The sequence below is a fragment of the Amyelois transitella genome, chromosome 15 (genome assembly GCF_032362555.1).
Source record: "Amyelois transitella isolate CPQ chromosome 15, ilAmyTran1.1, whole genome shotgun sequence".
Taxonomy (NCBI): domain Eukaryota; kingdom Metazoa; phylum Arthropoda; class Insecta; order Lepidoptera; family Pyralidae; genus Amyelois; species Amyelois transitella.
In genome coordinates, this window is record NC_083518.1 from 76,000 (window position 1) to 96,352 (window position 20,353).

General features: G+C 37.5%; 3 protein-coding genes across 3 annotated transcripts; 1 reads left to right on the plus strand and 2 right to left on the minus strand.

Annotated features, from left to right (window-relative positions):
• Positions 1-1,178: 1,178 nt before the first annotated feature.
• On the minus strand, positions 1,179-10,630 carry LOC106136493 (uncharacterized). Its single transcript, XM_013337058.2, has 8 exons — positions 10,393-10,630; positions 9,432-9,533; positions 8,759-8,854; positions 7,445-7,660; positions 4,281-7,245; positions 3,918-4,070; positions 3,562-3,711; positions 1,179-1,910 (listed from the first exon to the last, which is right to left on the minus strand). Exons 1-8 carry the CDS (start codon positions 10,465-10,467, stop codon positions 1,714-1,716), a joined length of 3,954 nt encoding a protein of 1,317 aa, XP_013192512.2. The 5' UTR covers positions 10,468-10,630; the 3' UTR covers positions 1,179-1,713.
• A 1,955-nt stretch (positions 10,631-12,585) lies between these two features.
• Positions 12,586-18,113, plus strand: LOC106136495 (uncharacterized). The gene is made up of 4 exons (XM_013337063.2): positions 12,586-14,122; positions 14,196-14,250; positions 14,336-14,374; positions 14,632-18,113. The coding sequence occupies exons 1-4, from the start codon at positions 12,899-12,901 to the stop codon at positions 15,288-15,290; spliced, it is 1,977 nt and encodes a 658-aa protein (XP_013192517.2). The 5' UTR covers positions 12,586-12,898; the 3' UTR covers positions 15,291-18,113.
• Positions 17,000-19,946, minus strand: LOC106136496 (uncharacterized). The gene is made up of 5 exons (XM_013337064.2): positions 19,791-19,946; positions 19,587-19,702; positions 18,817-19,028; positions 17,687-18,338; positions 17,000-17,234 (listed from the first exon to the last, which is right to left on the minus strand). Exons 1-5 carry the CDS (start codon positions 19,811-19,813, stop codon positions 17,131-17,133), a joined length of 1,107 nt encoding a protein of 368 aa, XP_013192518.2. The 5' UTR covers positions 19,814-19,946; the 3' UTR covers positions 17,000-17,130.
• Between the last annotated feature and the right edge of the window lie 407 nt (positions 19,947-20,353).

Sequence of the window (20,353 nt, forward strand, 5' to 3'; positions counted from 1 at the left end):
TTTGTTTCTTGTGTTTATCATTCGCAATGTTTTTATGTAAAAAAATTAAAGAGATATTAAAAAAAAACAAAATTTCAGAAAATCAATGTTTTATTTACAAAATATTAACAATTGTGATGTTTGAACTGTCTCTACATCGTATCTTGCTATAACAATGGGCAAGTACAATGGCTTGCTTGTTGAAGTTACGGGCTTGTATTTATTACGACAAACAAACAAAACATCTTTTGAAACCATATGAGGGTATAATAATATTCCCAATCACGTTAAAATACATCGAGATTGTCGATTTACAATCGGTTCTTACACTAAAATTACAATTAAAAACAAAACTAAAATATCTACAAATTATTAAAATGTAATTAAATGCCCATCATTATGATCAATTTAAGTGTTTAAAAGGCTCATAGATAATTTAACAACTATCAATATTTGAAAATAAAACTACATCAAACTTTGTTTAATGATTGCCGGTAATTATTGTCACCACTACCACTAGCCGTAGGGTTCTGTCCCCTTAAGTACCCAGGTTCCAGCCTACTGGGAAGGTACAACACAGACATATACAACACCTTGTACATAGTATTATTTGGTATCATTTTTTCCTGAGGCGACCTTATTTTAAGACTATAAATACCATTAAAATAATGAAATAAAAAAAAATTGTACTTCATTATCACTGACACATAAAACATTGAGCATATCATACTTATATTTCTCATGAACTATTAACACTTATATTTTTTCAGCTATTGTTAAGTTAACAAAATAAAGTCTTAATAGGTTTTAAAAAAGTTATTGTGATCACCATGGTCTATTCAACACTTGATGATTATTATGTTATTCATAAAAACTTCCATATGTAACAATTTATCAAAATCATTTATTTATAAACTTAAACTTGTCTTTACACATCTTTGTTAGATTCACTAGGTTGTAATTGGATCTAAAATGGTGCTGGAAGAGTCAGTTCAAACTTATCAACTGATAGATAGATAAAATGTTGATTCGACAGTGCTACAAACAAATATAACAGTAACAAATCCTTAAAACTAACACAGGTGTTCTGTAGCAAGTCGAAATGGTCATAAACTGTAACATTTTAACTAATTTTCTCTTGTAAATTACAAATTTACTAGGGTCAAGCCAACTTCATTTTTATATTGATTTTTACAAACTATGGACAAAAATGAAGATTCTTTTAGAACTGCTCATTGATACGTACAGCTTTGGAAAGAACAATCAGTGTTGTATAAAGACTTTGATTCAATACATTAATAATTTACAACAACAAATTTACTTATCCACATCTGTGGTTTAGAGTTCAAGGTCATTTACTTTACAGGAATAAGGTTTTCAATGCTTCAATGGACAAGTGTTATTTACCATGACCCTGGCTTTTAAATATTATCAATTTTAAAAATATATAATGGTGAACATTATTTTTTCCATCCCTTTTAAAAAGTACAATTAGCAAGATTTTTTTCTGTCCATGATGAATCCATGTAAAGCTTGTTTTTACCAGGTAAGTAATTTATCAATGATCAAGCACAGCACCATCGAAGTTCCCATCGCAATCACTAAGAAAGCTGTGTATCCTCCACATCAAAGTTAAGAGTAGGTAGTCGAGGACTAAACACACTATTTGGTTCACGACACCGAAGGCACTTCTGTCGAAAGTAAAACACTCCACTCCGCAGCATGTTTGCAGCACTAGGCCAGCCTGGCGGCGGCCACGTCCAGCCGCTGGCGCAGCACGCCGCCCAGCACCAGCTCGCTGGACACGAGCGCGGCGCCGCGCGCGGCCAGCGCGGGCCACAGCGCGCGGTCGGCGGCGCTCGACACGCACAGCCACCGCGCGCCGCCCTCGCCGCCCTCGCGCCACGTGCCGCCGGAACATTCCACTATCACTGTGAAACGAGAGATTGCTACATTCATATTTACATTTCTTTACGGAATGATGCACAGAATGAGAGACTTCTGCATCCTGAAAAATAGTTCGTAGTGCGTCTGAGACGCAGCGGAAGCAGGATCTGCATCGATTTTTTGTGTGCTCCGCGTGTACACAGCGGTGTATGTGTTCGTGTTATAAAATAAAACACGTAATTTTGTTTTATGTTTCGTCGATTATTGTAATAGCAACTCTCAGAGTGAACTGAATACACTAGACGCATAATAGATACTTTGTACGTAAAACAAAAAGTAAGTTGTTGATTGTAAACCAGTTAGAAATGGCAGCTAAAGTGCTATTCACATCATCACAGATTTCGCTACGGCGGTTCATCTTAAAAATTAGTGACGTATCATCTGCAAACAACACGATGCCAGTCTGTTTCTCAATCATGCAAGGCAGGTCGTTGATATATACCAGAAAGAGAAAAGGTCCCAAAATGGAACCTTGCGGTACCCCAATTTTTACCTTCGCTCCTTTCGATTTTGTATTATTTAAATCTACCGTCTGTAATCTATCACTAAAATATGATTTAATTAGTTCAACGGCAGCAGTGTCGAACCCGTAATGAGCGAGATTGAGCAGAAAAGTTCTATGATCAACGCAATCAAATGCTTTGGTCAGATCGCAAAACACACCGATGGCATCCTGTGAGTCTTCCCATGCATTGAGAATATGAGTGACAAGAGCCGCACCTGCATCTGTTGTACATTTCCCCTCAGTAAAGCCGTATTGCTGACTATGAAATAATTTATTAACTTAAAGTAAAGCTGCATTTGATTGAGCATGATTCTCTCGAACACCTTGCTCAAAATTGGTAAAATTGAGATTGGTCTATAAATATAGTCTATAAATATAGACCAATCTCAATTTTACCAATTTTGAGCAAGGTGTTCGAGAGAATCATGCTCAATCAAATGCAGCTTTACTTTAAGTTAATAAATTATTTCATCACCAGGCACCGATTTTTCACCTTTCTTGAATAGTGGAATTAATTAACTATACTTCATTAATTTGGAAATATCCCTTGGTCAACACAATTATTGAATATATTTATAATATGACATATCACAATAGCCGACATACCCCAATGATCCTCAGACGTGTTTCAGCTTCATTAGGGCATGAGTCAATATTAGAATTGATTCCAACGGTATATTTATTTAAAAAATCAAGTAAGTTCACTACTTCTGTTGTAGAGGTAATTTTCCTATTATCAAATTTAATTTCATTAATATTTTCTTTAAAATTACATCTACCAGTTTCCTTGTTTATAACATTCCATGATGTGCAACAGATGTCGCTCCATGTAATTACTTTGTTGCAACATCTCTACGTCACAAGTCATATCAGCCAATCACACGTTGCCATCGCCCTATAATAGCGAGTATACTAAATAGCGATATAAAAATTTCCACGGAGCAAAATATACAACCTACGAATCAACATAGCACCTCGTTTGGCGGAAGATAATCACTTTGTGGTCGAGCCGAACCATCGTTATTACTTAACTCCAGGCAGTTGGCTATAGGCCGGTCTCCAGTCTCCTCCAAGTCAGGACACATGAATTTAAAAATACGAAGTGGATTATCTGAACATGGAGCACTCACACATCATCTCGGCGGCGGCGGGCCGCACGCTGGGCGTGCACGACACGTTGCAGCCCGCGAGGAAGTTCCTGCGGCCGGTGAGGGTCCGCTGCAAACTGAACTTGAACCTCTGTTCCGCTGCTTCGTCTTTCAGCAGGTAGAGCCAGGGATCTGAACAGATAAAGACATAATTGATGAGATCTTCCAATCAAATTAGAACGAAGACATTTTTGTATGTAGTCTGATTTTGTTGAAATTTACATATGTAAGATATGTCATGATTTATATGCATGCATGTATAAAATATACACGCAAACGTGTTTTTTTGTTATGCTTTTTCTCATGTGATTGGTGGTGTCTGGTAAGAGCGCCCTGACCCACGAGCTGGTTGCGGTCGGCGCAGGCCTGCAGCCAGGCGGCGCCCACGACGGGCGTGCCGCGCCCCACGGCGCACAGCAGCTTGAAGGTGCGCTTGATGTGCAGCGTCACCAGCACGGTGCACTGCGTCACGTCCGACACGATCTGAGCGCCTGGGAACACCAAGCGGGTTTGTATCATCGTCATCAGGCAATTAATCTTCACACGTTTACAACCATTTGTACGTCAAACGACTCCCTCACGTTAACATATAATATTCCCTGATAAAATTCCTTATTTACCATTTTGTTCCCTTCAAGTCAGACAGAGATAAGAAATTTTACAAAGGTGAACTACACATATACACTGACTTCAATACTTACCTAGACTTTCCAATTTGTTCTTGACTTCTTCGTAGGGGAAGGCGGTGAACATGACCCTGTGTTGCTGCGGCGGGGCGTGCTGTTGTCGGCGGAAATTAGAGCGCGTGCGCTTCGGGCTCGGCGGCCGCTCCCCCGCCGCGCCGCGCCCCCGCTTCACGCCCCGCGGAGACTCCGCCCCCGCCGCAACCACACGCGGGGACTCCGCCCCCGAGCGCGGCGACACGCTGTACACGGCACTCCGCTCCAGAGGCTCCTTCCGCGTCTCATCTCGCACTTCCCTCTTCGGGGGCTTCGTAATCTTCACCTTTATCAACGTATCATTCTCCTTCTTCTCTTTGTAAGACTTCTGCCGTCTACTCCGTCGCACTTCCGTGGAATTCTCCGTGTCGTGATCCTTTTTCATCGGTCGCGTTCTTCTTTTAGAATCTTCTTCCTTCGGTGAACTCTCTGCTTTTTTACTCTGTTTGTCCTTACTCCGCGTGCTTCTTGTAGGCCGTTTACTTACTTTGGTTGTCAAATCTATAACAACGTCACTACTCGTTTTACTCCCACTCGATTTGGAAACCGTTGAATTGTCCTCTCTCTTATTGGAATTTTTCTCTTCTTTCTTTTCGTCAGATTTTCGTTTCTCTTTGGCATTGTGTTCGCTTTTACTTTTGATATCATTTTTAGATTTTCGTGCCACATTATTGACGACTGTGTTACTTTTGTTCTTTTCATTTTTATCGTTCTTCGTTTTTAGTCTTGTTATGTTTTCGATTATAATCTCGTTACTGATATCTCCTTCCTGTTCTGTCAAAAACTTTGGTTTTAGAATGTTTTCCCCTCTTTTCTTAATATTGCCGTCACTTTCCTGTAGTTTGGGCGCGGGTTTACGAACGCGTGTGGAAATTCTTGAAGGTAAAGCTTCCACGTTAAGTTTCTTAATGAGATCTAATTTAGCATCAACTTTGGGTCTCCTCTTCTTGCGGTACAATATGGGAGTGAACTGATCTTCAGTCTCATTTTCAGTTTCGGACTCACTAGAAGTTTCTGTTAGGTTACTTTTGTAGTGCAAGGATACACTCGTTTTAATTTCTTGGCTATTTGGTAAATCAGTCTCAAATAACTTTAGAGGGTGGACTTTTCTAGGTGTAGCTTCGCTGTCTGATAGATCACTACCTTGTCTTTTCAAAGTTTGAACACCTATCATATCTTGTATTTGTTCTTTAGAGAGAGTTGTCACAAATTCATGGAGCTTCTCGTCCAAATTACTGTCAGATGTTTTGGGAGATATATCGTAATCAAGTCCAGGCAATTTATAATCACCAGTTTTAAAATCTTCGACTGAACTGGGAACAATTTCATCGCCTTCATGTCCAATCGGTAAAATTTCAGGCGAAAGTTGTTGAGTGCATAAATCTTCTAATATATCTTGTGTAGCTTCGTAATAGTTGTCATCTTTATCACAGATATCATTAAATTTTTTTGAATTAGCTTCAGCAACAGTTATTTCTTTACTGTGATGTAACTTTGGAAGATCTTTTCGTTTTGCTTTACGTGGTGATACAAGAGGAACTTTAAACGGACTCATTAATTCGTTGGGAATGATTTTAGAATTTTTTAATTTTTTTGGGTCTTCATGAGGTAGTACTTGTGTTGGGAGATCATCTAAATCTTTTTTGGTGGGTAACTCTTCCTCTTCTGTTATAATTTGTGTTGGCATGTCTTCAAAGTTAAGATTTCCCGCAATTTTTTTTATTGGTTCATCTTCCTCAATAACCTGTGTCAACATATCTTCAAATGGAACATCATTGGTTTGAGCAGGTATTTTTTTAATAGAATTGTACTTCACGTTATTACTTTCGGACGGCTCTTCATGAAGAATTACTTGCGTAAGCATTTCTTCTAACTTAGTATTTGAAGATTCGGGCAAACTGTCTGTTTTCTTATTATCGTCATCTTCGCAATCAGTTAGATCTTCATCTTGTTTTATCGGCAGCTGCTGCGTAGGCGCTATTGCAATGTCTTCACAGTCTGTTGAACTGCCTGAATTACTTCTGCCTGGCTTGCTTAAACTAATCGTAAATTCGGAATGTTTCTCAACCACTTTATTTTTGTTATTGAATGTCTTTGGTGATTCCGGCAATAAAGACTGTGATTCAAAATCATCTTTGAAAATTTCATTATCAATGTCATCAAATAATATTTCATCTTCTGAAGTATGATGACTAGACTTCGACGTATTCTTGTGAGAGTTATTTTTTTGGTCTACATTGATTGATTCAGTTTTGACAGGGGTATTTGCAAATGCTTGTGTCTCAGCATTAAATATACTTTTATCATTTTCTTTGTTTGCTACACAAATATCGAATTCCATTTCAAATTGGTTTTGTACTTTGGGAAAATTTGGCAGCTTTTCTGGAGCTGGCATCTGTGTGTCCGCGTTGTTTATGGAACATGGAGAGTTACATTCTAATGGTGCTTGAGTATTTGCAGTGTAAATAGAGTCTATACTTACATTCGGATTGCACGCGTTTGGTACTTGCGTATCTACATTGTGAATAGAATCTTCACTTACATTATGTTTATTGGCACTAGGAATTTGGGTATTTGCATTGTATATATTATCTATATTATCATTTTGTTTACATTCGTCTGGCATTTGTGTGTTTGCAGTATGTATTGCATCTATGCTTACATTTTGTACATGGTCCATGGGCGCCTGCGTCTCCATATCATATAAACTCATATCATTAGGTTTAGTTAGTGATGTCGCAGAACCATTTATGCTTTTACTGGAGTCATCCAAACTTGAACCGAATGAGGTTGACTTTTTGGAAGAGTTCCAGTATACATTATCAATTTTTTTGGAACCAATTGGTTGTATGGAAATTGTTCTAGTCGCTGGTTTGATGAAATGGTTGGCATCATCCTTGAATTGCTTGTGCAACTTTGGTTGAGAAGGTGCAATAAATGAGTCATCCTGAAATTTGAGACAGAGACATAATAATTAAGCTTAATTCCAAGGTCATACAAATGTAAAAGCCTTTAGGTTTCTCTTTAAAGCTAAATCTTAAGACCGGTTTTTTAATGAAATTCTCAATGAAGGTAGTTCCAGATAAGTATGTTCATACACAGCTACTTTTTGGGCTCAAACAGCTAAGCATCACGAGCATACGAACCCTGTCGCTCACTTCAGGCGACTCCGGGACGGTGGTGGCGGGATTGTGGAGCCTGGTGACGTGTCTGTTGGAGACCGGCGTGTCCGGGATGTCCAGCGCCTGGGTCATGGGCAGCTCGGTGTCTTCCTCTAGCAGCCGGAAGATGCCGAAGATCTTGCCGAACTGCACCGTGTCACCGTTCTTTAGCGGGTGTGGTATGTATGGCTGGAGAGTTTTCTGTGAATGGCATAAAGAAAAGATAGAATGCTACAGTTGATGCAGATAGGTCTATTAAACACTTCATGGCAAAGAAACTATTTTGGTGAGAGGAAATAAATATAATGAGTTAAAAAAAGTGAAAAAACTTAATTAAGAGAGCTATTTGTAGTGTAGTGTAAGACCAAATTATACATGACATGTATGTGTCTTGGGATCCCAATGAACCAGTCTACAATTAACACTTGTTTAACTCACACACCTCTCCTCGCCTCCCACATATTATTAGTACTTAATATAAAAAGGTACAGATAAAACTTATAGTTTTATTCTTATTAAACTCTTTAACAAAAATAAAAACATGCATAAATCAGAGAAAGATCTTTCTTATCATGCACTGGCCAAGACTTGAACTCAGGTGTCACAGACAAGTGTACTACTGCTGTACCACTAAGTCCTATAAAATATACCTTTTTATGAGCTTCCTAAAATGTTCCAGAGATCGGAATATGTAGATTGAATTGGGGTCAATGAACTGAAACATATATATTAATATGGACATGCCTCCGGGAATGCGGGATTTATAAATTATTAAGATTTTTTCTGGAATTTTTACAAGTGGGATGAAGAATATATTAGTCCTATGTTACCCGCGGACAATGTAGTATGTAGTTTACTGTAAGTGTAAGAATTTTTAAAATTTTATCATTTCATTTTATATCAATCAATCGGATTGACTGCTAGTTTTCAATAATTTATTTATTTAAGACATATAGCAAATGTAGGTACAACAAAAAACTACTACACTAGTCATATAGTAACTTACGATTGGTCACAAAGTTATATTTCACTTAATTTAAATGCTTAAAAAACAATTTAAATTGCTTTATTTGCTTTCTATAAATTTCATGTGTACTATTTAATTCAATCCTGTAATTACTGAAATGGAATCCCGGAAAAGAGGCTTATCTATGTTATGCTTTCTATGGTAATTCATGATGCAAGTACATAAAATAAATCTACCTATTCCGATCTCTGCCATAACACAAATCTGAATAATTTAATTTTGCGGCTAGCTAAATTATAAAATAGTATTTTAAAACAGACTATTTTACTTACATCCAACAACTTGGTTTTGTTGGCAGAATCTAGGTCCATCAGCATGAACTCCATCTTGTTCAGAATATTGATTACTGCATGCTGTCTTGATATTGACTGTTAAATTTAATAATTAAAATTAGTAAGATGTACACTTTACATAACAAATTAAATTTAAAAATGTAGTTCCAAATTATTCAATGCACAAAATGTTTTGCTCAGTATGTCAAGTACAATTTTTAGAATAAACCTATAAATCTAATATTAATAAAATCAGTGGTCTGAACTCAATTGAATCAATGTTTGATTGAAATGATCTACTTATCAATATTAAAAGTAAAAGCATCAAATCTAGACAAAAGAAACATAAATCACGATATATTTCAAATTGATGATGATATTTGTCCCGTATACATATTTATTTACATAATGGATTTTTTCTGTTTTGATTTTAAACTATAGATATAAGTTTCACTTTTCCCAATAGATTTCAAACAAGACTTGGACACAAGAGTAGCATAGCTGATGAATGAACATCCATATCAACACATGTGTTTTAACTTCGCCAAAGATATAAAACAGAAGCACTGTAAGCAATCACATACAACCATAAGTACATAATCGAAATAGGACCTTGTAGCATTAGAAGTGTATAAATTATTTTATCAGGTGTCAGTGCTCCACTTGTACTCACATCCAACTGCAGCACAATCTGGCAAGTCTGCGGATCCCGCCCCACCTTGTTCGGGCCTCTCTTCACAGGGTATTTTGTGCCACATATTCCCAAAAATCCAATCTGAAACAAAATATACAGATTACACACTGATTTCAACTAAAATTAAAATTGAGAAAATTAACATTGATAAATTAATGTTAGATAATAATAATTATGTGATGAAGAATCTTTACTTATGTTAAAATGTTTTTATATTTTTTAATTAATTCACCTACTAAGTATTTCATACAGACAACAGCTCAAACTCTTTAATCTAGAGATTTGAATATTGACATGTAGTTTTGACTTATGGTGTAAGTGAAAATAACTGATGTTTGATTTATCCAACATAATTAAGAATCATAGGTATCCTCTGGAACAGAGGCGTGATTTTATGTCATGTATATTCAATCAGCTGACGCCAGCCCTCAGCTGGGCAAACATGCACACTTATCATCTGTGATGATTGATTGATCACATTATTTCCTCTGCTGCTTATGTATTTAATAGTCTGATTGTGTGTGTCATCTTTGTAAAAATTACAGGACTCATTTGATAAAAAATTCAATTATTAATGTAAAAAAATATCATACATACTATCATGCTCGTATCCCATTGGGGTTGGCAGAGACTATGGATTTCCACTTGCATACATATCTTGCATACCTACATATTTCGCTGTACCTTACGTGGACAAAGCCAACCATCTTTCAAAGACTCAAAGGCCATGTTTAGCTAAATGCATATAGAGAAGAGCCACAGACTACTCAAGCTAGTCTGTGCTAGTAGCTTATCGCCTACAAGAAGTATTAAGTTTATCTTTTCCACCTGCACAGTAAGACGTAGCGGCTACACACCATGTTTTTGTTCGCACCTAAATCACCAGCATGTAAACCTTAAAATTATCAAAACATAATAAAATAATTTATTATATTCGAACCTGTTCTGGGCATGTTTTTTCCACTGGGGAATCGTATAAATCTTGAGTGCACTCAAGTCGTTGCGTACACTCCATGTTTATACAATTACGTTTTGACACAACATTGCATACAATCCAAAGTTAGAATTCAAAATAAGTACGTAAACGCCAAAACGCTCACTGGAATATCCCGCGAAATAATTTGTTTATAAAAATATCATGATCAAAATAAGCATGCCTGCCTTAAGTTTAGTGTTGCCGTTGCCGATCAAAAGTCTATCGATAGCTGAGTTACAGCAATAGTATCCATAGGACTATCGAAAGTGTCCATAGTAGGAATGTGAAAAAAAAATCGATTATGGAAAAAATCGATTAAAAATCGATTTTTTTAAAGTAAAAATCGATTTTTGTATGTGATTTTTTAAAAATTAATAATCGATTAAAAATCGATTTTTATAATCATACAATAAATGCACTTCGACATTACGTTTTTGTCTTCTGGCTTGGAGCCCGGAACGCGAACTGCCAAAGAATACTATCATAGCTCCATAATATTACATTAACGCCATCTGTGCATTCTTTCTTTGCTCTTAAAACAGTTTAGATGATTAATTTAATCAAACATTCTCTAGATGGAATTAGTCGATGAACAGTATTTTACCGACATTAGGTTGATATTTTATTCATTATTTGTTGCTGAAACTTAATTTTTCAAACTTGATTGTTAAAAACTTTAATTTGTGTTAATTGTATAAGAACTTACTGTTTCTGTTGTTTATTTTTAATGAATAAATCTATTGATATATTGTATATGGCGTTTATTTTGACATAAATTGAAAAATTAGGAAAAAATCTATCAATATAATAAAATCGATTATTTTCTTAAGAAAAATCGATTATTTGTTAATCGATTTTTCATACTTAAAAAATAAATCGATTATATAAAAATCGATTTTTTATCAGCAATGTCACATCCCTAGTCCATAGTATCGATACCTCAGTTACCGTCAAATACTATTGCCACCCACAAACAATACTATCGATAGTAGTAGCTTAATATCAAAAGTACTATTGATATTATCGATACTATAAGACACTTGGTCAAACAGCTGAACTGGCTTTGTGTTTAGGAGCATTTAGGAGACTATTGGCCAGTCTATCTCGTCAGGGATAAATGAGTTTGCCAGAGACCATCCATTAACCCGCTGGTCCAACGACATTAAAAAGCATACTTAGTCAGCCTCGTCGACAGTAAGATAGATCCCTATCTTACTGTTCTGATATCGATTAATCGAAAAATCGTTCTTTTGGAGCGAAAAAATCGATGTTTTTAATCTATTCTATGCATTGAATCCATCTCGTGAATCGATATCAGAAATCCTAAAATGGAGATACGATTTTTTCTGTTTTGGTATAAACCATACAATTAGTTGAAGGCCCGTATTATAAGAGTGCTGCCGGCTAATTACTCAAAACCTCGCGAGATGGCTGTATGTGTAGTCTCCTTCGCCTCACTTCTTATCAATAAAAAAAATACGTTTGTAATCATATTCTTTGACCACTAAGCTACTGTGGCGCATATATGCGCCACCACCGTAATCTGTTGTGGCGCACATGTGCGCCAACTGTCCGAGACAACTTGAAACTCGATTTTAAGCTTAAAATACATATTGTTATGGTTTAAAATTGTTTAATTTACATCCCAAATATACCCAGCTTGTGGGATCATCTGTTCCCTGTGAGCGCCTGTTTTCAATTGCTGGAAACATCGCAAATGATGAGCGGAATCGCTTGGATCCCGGTAGACTTGACAGATTGTTGTTTATAAAAATGTTATATATTAATCATTGGGAACTTAAGGGCAAATTATCTAATTGTTTTTGATTAAAAAAGATTTAAAAACAAATGTTTTGTTTTCTACCTGATCTGATACTTTAATGATAATAGTTATTAAAATAATTGTTAAAAGAATTTGATGAAAAGATCGTAAATTAAAACATTTGTCTTGTTTTTTATGAATTTGATTCATACTTACAGTGTAAAAACCAATTTGAAAAAAAAAATAGATTTTTTGGAAATCGAGATTTTACACCTTGATTTTTTGAGGATTGATTCATCAGGTCTCGATTTGAATCGATTTAAAAATCGATTCGAATCGTGACCCGATTCGGTCGAGCCCGGTGTTCGGTCTTGCATTTGGAATTCAGAGTCGAAGGTGCGCCGCTATATAGGTACACTAATGACAGTGACAGATGGCACCAATGGTTGTTTGTAGTTTCCTCGTAATGTTTTGGTTTTGAACACCCAATATTTCTTGATTTCATTTAGATTTCTATCTATAGATATTCTTCAAAATATTTCCCCTTTGAAGATTTTTTAAATCCGTCAACAGTTGCAGTTGTTATAAACGTGTGAAACATAAGTTCATTTTCTCCTTCATAACCTCCATTTTTTCATGAGAGATTACGGTATTTTCCTTTTTTTAATTATAAAGTCATATTTATTATACTAATATCTGTGTTTAGTGATGGCGGACACAAGTGAAAAAGAGTTGAAGTCTTCCGATCCGGAGGATGTTCCGAGTGATTTTTTCGATGATTTCAATAAAGAAGATTTCATTGAAGGTCTCAGTGTTATAGATAGTTGGGATGATGATGACAAGGTACAAAGCTCTCGCTTCAATGAGTCGGCTCTGGACAGTGTTAATGACATTCGCGAGCTGATTCCAGACGACGACCGCTCCAGAAAGAGGAAAGGTTCAATTTCGAATGACCGAAAAAAAGCCAGTAAGCAGAAAATGGGTGAATATTATGAAACTTTGAAGAAGAAAGTGAAAGAACTGTCAACTGAGTTTGATCTCGACGATGTGATCAAACCTGGCAGTCGGCGAGACCCAAACAAAACAATTGAAGCTATAAAAAGAGATAAGGAGGTTAAGGTTCGGGAGTATTTGGGTAAATGCCTGGAAGGAAACGACGATCTGGTCCCACCCGGCACGGAATTGGAACATCTTGAGGAGAGAAAAATTATGAGCGGCAAAAAGAAAGAAATAGATAAACCTAAAGATTCAAGAATAAAGCGAGAAGTTTATTCAAGACAAGACAAGACAAGGAGTCCCAAAATTAAGACATTACATTCAAGTCCATATCACAGTGCAAGAAGCCCTATACGAAGTCATCGACACAGTCCACGTCGAAGCCCAAGGCGCAGCCCTAGAAGGAGCCCCCGCCGATGCCCTTGGCGGAGTCCGCGGCGCAGTCCTAGACGAAGTCCGAAAAGATCAAGTCCTTGGAGATCTAGAAGAGCACACAGCCCCAGGTTTAGTCCGAGACGTAGCCCTGTTCATCTTTACCGTTCGCGATCACCATTGCTGACCAAGGACCTCCGTTGGCGCTCACGTTCCAAATCTCGCCAAAGTGAGATTTATCAGTACCCTACCACATCCTATCATTCACAAGATACAACATTTGCAATGCAATATCAAAATATGTATAGTACCCCTGATCCAAGGTACCAACAGCCAGCATATTACGGCGGCTACGGTCCCGGTTACGAGTACGGCACAGCCCCGGTGGAGGCGCCGCAGCCGGTGCCGCCGCCGCAGACGCCGGTGCCGGGGCCGCCCGCGAGCGCCCCGCCCGCCGCGCCGGCGCCGGCGCCCGTCCCGCCGGTTCCGGTTCCGGATCCGGCTCCCGCACCTCTCTCCACACACACTCAAATTCAACCTTCGCCATATCAGGCATTGGCACAAGTAAATATATTGCTATTTACTCTGTTTGTATTTACCTCTATTCATGGGACTAAAAAATATGTGAATGTTTCAGCTGGTGGCTGATGGGAAACTTTCCAAAGAAGATTTCCTGAAGCTAGCCCCTAAAGGTAGCTGCTCAATTTTTAATTTTCTAAGATTTTTCACCAAGTAATTTTGTATTGACATAATAGTTATATTTTAACTACCTTGCAGGTTCAACAAAACCTATGGACAACAATGCTAGAGTTATAGGTGGGTAGATCTTTTATTGGTTGTTATTTGGATTCGATTTGATTTGGAATCTTGTTCTGAGGCGAAACCAACCCTTTATCTTTATTTTCATGATGTCAATAAAGCTTTTAAAATTAATTCTGATAAATTTATGAACCGTCTAGAACTGATTTTTTAAGTTTGTTTATTTTTGTGAAAGTGAGTTGCTGTATTTGAGTATTCTCTATGCTGGTATTTTTCTTTGAAATAGTTTTACAAAGTCTGTGTTTTCTTTGCAGTATTGTGTCGTTGCAATCAGGCTTATAAACGGTTGACAGACAAACAAGTGTTACCAAACCGTCTGATTATGCTAAATGATTTGAGGAACGCCCAGGAACCCAAGTGTTTAGCTCCCAAGTTCTGCTCGCCGCTGAAGAGACAGGCCGCTATCGAATTCCACTTCACGAAGGCCGCCGGCTCGTCGGCGCCGCCCAACAAGCAGGTCATCGACTCGGTGATCGCCGCCATCGGGCTCGACAAGATCGTCGCCAAGCCGAGGAAGACGGCGGCGCAGAGGAACATGAAGGACGCCTCCGTTCAAACGACCAAGATGTGCTGCGACGCGTGCGAGATCCGCGCCTCGACGAAGTTCGTCGCGGCCAGCACGGCCACCGACCCGGAATACTTCTCCGTGTCGACGCACACCCAAGTCGTCGAGCAAGACTTGATCAGCTCTAAAGTGGTGTTCAACCCGAGCGGGAGCGTCGGGGACCCCGCGCCGATATCCATCGCTCACCTGACGCCCGCGCAGTTGGTGTCGCAGCTGGCGGCGCGCGCCAAGACGCTGAAGCAGAGCGACCCGCCGCCGCACCAGTTCAACCGCCGGAACCCGCCTTACAACTACGACTACGAAGGCGGCCAGCAGTATCACAACAACTATTCCAATTATAGATATTAGATTAATTAGCTAAGGTTTGTACGATATCCTCATAGGTGTAAGATTTTTTTTGTGGCAACCATAACTCGCCATGGCCGAGGTTTTGGGTTGAGTTAATCAAACCACTGGTTGTCTGGAAAAAAATCGAGAATAAGACCGCCCATTGTACTCGCATCTAGTTATTAGCTATTTCCACAACATTGTTCTTTTTTGTGTGCAATAAAGAGTTATTCATTCATTCATGAATGGATTGTGTATTTGAATGTTTCAGTTCATAAATAATAGACATTGTAATACCATTGCATGAAAACTATATGAAAAATAAGGTTTTATGTGACATTTATAATATTGGTTTGGTGTTTAGCATTGGGTGGTGTATATTTATAATTATGGTTTTATATGAGAGCCTACAAATCAGTAAATATGCTATGCCAAGATTTGTTTAATTAAGAATTGTTCTTATTATTTTTTGTACTCCCGTCACCATATTTGATATAGTCCGCAGTGTTTACGTACTGCTTTGAGGCAGTTGTCGCTGTGCTAAGATTCAGAGGAAGCAGTTTGTATGCCACTAGCACCTGGTAGCACAACAAGGCCAGACACTGTTGTAGTGGTATCAGCCGAGTATTGCAAGCGGGCGAGAGTTCTACGAGCGTGACAGTGGCAGACATTCGTGGTCTGGCGGAAGAACAAACAATGGTAAAGAACTAAATAAAATTAAAACCCTTGTAAAATTTGCTTAATTAGATAGCATAGAAAGAATAAACTATGTGAATTTTGCATCTTGATATTTCCATTGTGTAAATAAGTCCTTTGTAGATTTTAAATGTATCTAGTAGGAAATATTTTACAGTTTCTCACATTGAAGGTGATTATTTGTAATTAACATGCGCAAACGCGATCGCCTTAGAAGACTGATGACGTCTGCCGCAGCACTGATCCTGGAGAAGACTAGAACCTATGCGATAATTGTGTCCATCAAAAGTGCCGATCGAAGATCACAGAAACGTTCCCTAAGGATCAATTTAAAAGGTAGATAATACTTATGACTGTTGAAATAGCGCCATGCGTGTTTTCGCTAAGGAATTATACTAAACGCGATTTCAGCAGTGAACGTGTCAAATGAAGACAAGTAATATCTTCCTTTTTAATGATTTGATCATTTAAGGAGCTCATGTCCGTGAAGACATCGAAGAAAACCCGGAAAGGTGTATCTGCAGCTCAGGAGGCCGTCGTCATAAGAGTGTCTAGTTGTAAATGGCTCTAAGATTTCTCTGCCGGATAAAATCCTACGCTGTTGCTTTATTCGACTATTAACCTTTGAAACAGAACGAGGTAAATTAACTTCACTGGTTCTTTTCAACATATATCACTGTTGACATGTTTTGGTAGGAATGAAAAGCAGTTTCGCGATCTCTTAAATATTGTATAACAGACTAATTATTTTACTATATAAAACTGTTGATTCTTTGCAGCCTTCCAAATGGCAGACCTGTTGAAGGTATGGTAGGTGCTACGAGGAACAATGTTTTATATTGCTTTTCCCAAAGCTGTGAACAGGTTCTGACGAGGAACTTAAAAAACTGCTTAAGTTGAAGAAACATGATGCTTCCGAAAGCGGCTCTGACCGCGAAAACGCCCTCTTTTCAGTCTGCTTCTACGATCTATGAGAGATCGAGAATCAAATTTTGAATTGGTATAACTTTGAAATAAAAATCTTTGATACAAATGTGTAACAGAAACTGTATTAAAAATCTTGTACATATATATAACAAAACTTATTATAAACATTGTAGGTGCCGTAACTTTTAATGAATAAATTGCTTTTAAATGGGAATTTTGTTTTATTTCTCACCATACATCAACCGTCTAGAAAGTCGTCCAACCATTTTTCGAGGTCCTCTGGAGATTCAATCGCCGGTTTTTTCGATTCATCTGATTTTGATGTGGCGTTGATTTCTTTTACTGTAAAAAATTAAAAGCGTTGGTTGAGCTGAATTAAGTGATTTAGTACACATTCGCCGCAACCTTTTGTCATTGCAGACAAAATGCTTGCGATGGGCAAGTTTTGCGGAAGCCTATATGCTATCTGTAGGGCACAATGTCTGGCCATTCTGGATTGGGCTTTGTTGACATTGGTAGAAATGATATGCAAGGCAATGGACTATAAAATTGATGCCATAGACCAGACAAAGTGGAGAGAAAAATGTTAGAAAGCAGCTCCTGGCTGGAACCGCGGAAAGATAAAATGAAAAGGTTGCGGTTGCATTGCGGTTATAACATAAAAGGGCTTTTGCAAAGGTATTTGAATATATCTACGATTTATATTATATCTGACACTTGTGGGAGTTCAAGGCAGACCGTTTTTAATTTACTGAGTGAATTGCTTTGTATGACAAAATCATGTTCATACATACCTTTTTCTGTGGAACCAACAGATTCTTCAGTGTTTAGAATGTTATTACTAGAAGCAGTCTTCTCTTCAGTCAGAATCGACGGGCCACCAACTTCATCGTCCAGTAAGAGATCATCAATTTCATCTATTACTTCTCTGACTTCCTGTGTTTGACTAATATTTACGACATTTATGATTTCATTACTACTCATATTTTCAATTTTTTCATTTCCTATGGATAATTTAATTTGCTCATTGTTTTTTACAGAAAGAGCTCCAGGGGTTTCTTCAGCTTTATTGTCTGGTTCTTCTATAAAGTGGACATTTCCATTATTTGTGTCAGCCTTTTCAGTTGCACTAAATGCCTCTTTGAAATTGTTAAGTATTTTATCTTTCGCCTCTAATTCTGGGGTTGTGTACGATTTATCATTAAAATATTTCTGTTTATATTTCACAGATCTGTTATCCATAGTTAGTATGTCAGTTTCACGAAAGATTCCCTTTTCAATGTTATTCCTTTCATAGAAAGGTATTGTGCACAGTGCATTAGCGAGGTTATTCATATTAATTTCAAAGTACTTGTCATAAGGAGATGGGCCGGTGATGGCGTCCCACGATTTTTCGTGTTTAAATTGGAAATGTCCACCAGCTGACAACGGCATTTGGATTAATTGCTGAAAATAAAAGAGAAATTAACATGATCAAAAATGTATATTATTTATAGTAACTACCCAGATGATCAATGTTTTTTGTTAGGTGATTCAAATGACATCAGAAAAAAATGTCGTAGCCTAGCAACCATTTAATATGGGAATATGATTTGGAATATGGTTTATGATAATTACTTATATTGATAAACATCCAAGACCTAAACCAATCAGAGAAAGTTAGAAGTTCCTAATGCTTGCCTAGATTCTTGGGACCTCTGGTGTCACAAACAAGCGTACTACTGTGTCTTTATAGTTCATGTAGTACAAATTATTGATGTCCATCCTCACTTATGTCCATCCATGTCAAAGTAAATACAAGCATAATCACAAAATTTTTGTTAATCTGTGTTTTTTGGAAAGTATACATCATCTTTCTGTAGAACTACAGATACAAATAAAGTCCTTTTAATCAGGCACACAATACATAGAAACAAATCCATACCTCATAGTCGGCACCCATACTCTCCTGTTCGTCAATAGCTTCATAGCTCACAATAGGCATCTCATACTTGCTCCAGTTGCTCTGAATCTCTTTCTTCTTGTATTTGGAGTTGGCTTCCTCCGTGATCTTCAGTATTTCATCAGTTTCCCTCTTTAAGTTTTTATAGAAATCAGGTCCAGGCTGCTCATGCATAGGTTTCTGGGGCACTGTAACTATAAATTAATACTATATTAATAGGAAATTCTTCCTGTATTTAACTATGTTATGTGGTCAACAGTCTTAACTGATTTGCTCAGTTGGACTGTTGAGGAGTTATGTAAGTGGTTTGGTAAGCACAGGGTACTTCAGGCGCTCATTCCATCTGTGATATATTTTATCTCTTTAAACACTACAGTCATTCAAATTTAAGAACAATTATATGTTTGTTAGACAATATGTATTGAGACATTTATACCTAATACAACATCTTTTGTACAGAGTAGGCATAGTGACAAGATTTGAAGGACATAATATGTAAGGTTAATTGAGATTCAAAGATAGTTTACAGGCAGGTTGCTGGCTGATTGCCTAAAAGTACATAGGAGTTTAATTGACTTCCACAATCAACATGGGAAGTGAAACAGCTAGCACTATGTTACTATGTTTTTTTTTCTCTAGGTATTGGGCTAATACCTATCTGGATTGAGTTGACAAAAAAATATTTCGATCTGATAAACTTGATCCTATGAGGATACTTTTATTTTAGTTACTAACTTTATGATTAGGCTAACCTTTTGATTCTTCAGTCTTTTCCGCAGGAGGAGGGCCAGCCGAGTTTGCAGCACCAGATCTCTGCCGACCCTGACGAGGTTTTCTCTGTTCTTTCGCATCGTTCTTTCCTTTTTGTCTGAAATGTGATGTGAAAACAACTTATGAACTCATGATTTTATGGTTTGGTACAGCCCATATTTTCATATGTTAGGAATGTGGCTCACTTATTTTTCTTATCTTCCGGCATAATTTAATTTAATCTAACTTCATTCCACAATAAGATAACACACAACACAACCAGTTTTCTCAGAAAACATTTCTGTATCTGTTTGTTAAATTTCACGGCGTGCGTGACAGCTTGGTGACAGCCGATCAGCCGAACGCCAATATCCTCTAAACCAATATTGCCAACATGACATTGACGGTTAATGTCATAGTAGATAACTTGCATACCTTTTGTTACTTAAGTCTCTTCAGTTCAGGTCAAATACAAATCTTAAATTATTTTTATATAGCCTAACTTGAATGAATAAAATGGAACTAAAGATATTAGAAGGGCGGCAAAAATTTTTTTCGTTTACTAATGAAGCATAGACGCAAGTGGAAATGTTTAGAGTGGTAGGTATATGCGTCTACTCTCTAGAGTCTCTACTCGACCGACTAGACTCTCTGCTCTACCTTCCACATCGGGTACTTACTCTCAACATTTGCGTGTTCCCAGGTGCATCCTCTGCCAGTATGTATCGAGCAGGTATCTTTGAGGCCTTCAAGAGTACAGTATGATTAT

Coding starts and splice junctions, on each gene's coding strand:
- LOC106136493 (XM_013337058.2), bottom strand. CDS start 10,467: ATGGAGTGTACGCAACGACTTGAGTGCACTCAAGATTTATACGATTCC. Junction 7,661..8,758: donor ACAAAACCAAGTTGTTGGAT/GTAAGTAAAATA, acceptor TGCCATTCACAG/AAAACTCTCCAGCCATACAT. Junction 1,911..3,561: donor CGCCGCCGCCGAGATGATGT/GTGAGTGCTCCA, acceptor CTCGTTTCACAG/TGATAGTGGAATGTTCCGGC.
- LOC106136495 (XM_013337063.2), top strand. CDS start 12,899: ATGGCGGACACAAGTGAAAAAGAGTTGAAGTCTTCCGATCCGGAGGAT. Junction 14,123..14,195: donor CATATCAGGCATTGGCACAA/GTAAATATATTG, acceptor TGAATGTTTCAG/CTGGTGGCTGATGGGAAACT. Junction 14,251..14,335: donor CCTGAAGCTAGCCCCTAAAG/GTAGCTGCTCAA, acceptor ACTACCTTGCAG/GTTCAACAAAACCTATGGAC.
- LOC106136496 (XM_013337064.2), bottom strand. CDS start 19,813: ATGCCGGAAGATAAGAAAAATAA. Junction 19,029..19,586: donor AAAGACTGAAGAATCAAAAG/GTTAGCCTAATC, acceptor ATTAATTTATAG/TTACAGTGCCCCAGAAACCT. Junction 18,339..18,816: donor GTATGGGTGCCGACTATGAG/GTATGGATTTGT, acceptor TTTTATTTTCAG/CAATTAATCCAAATGCCGTT.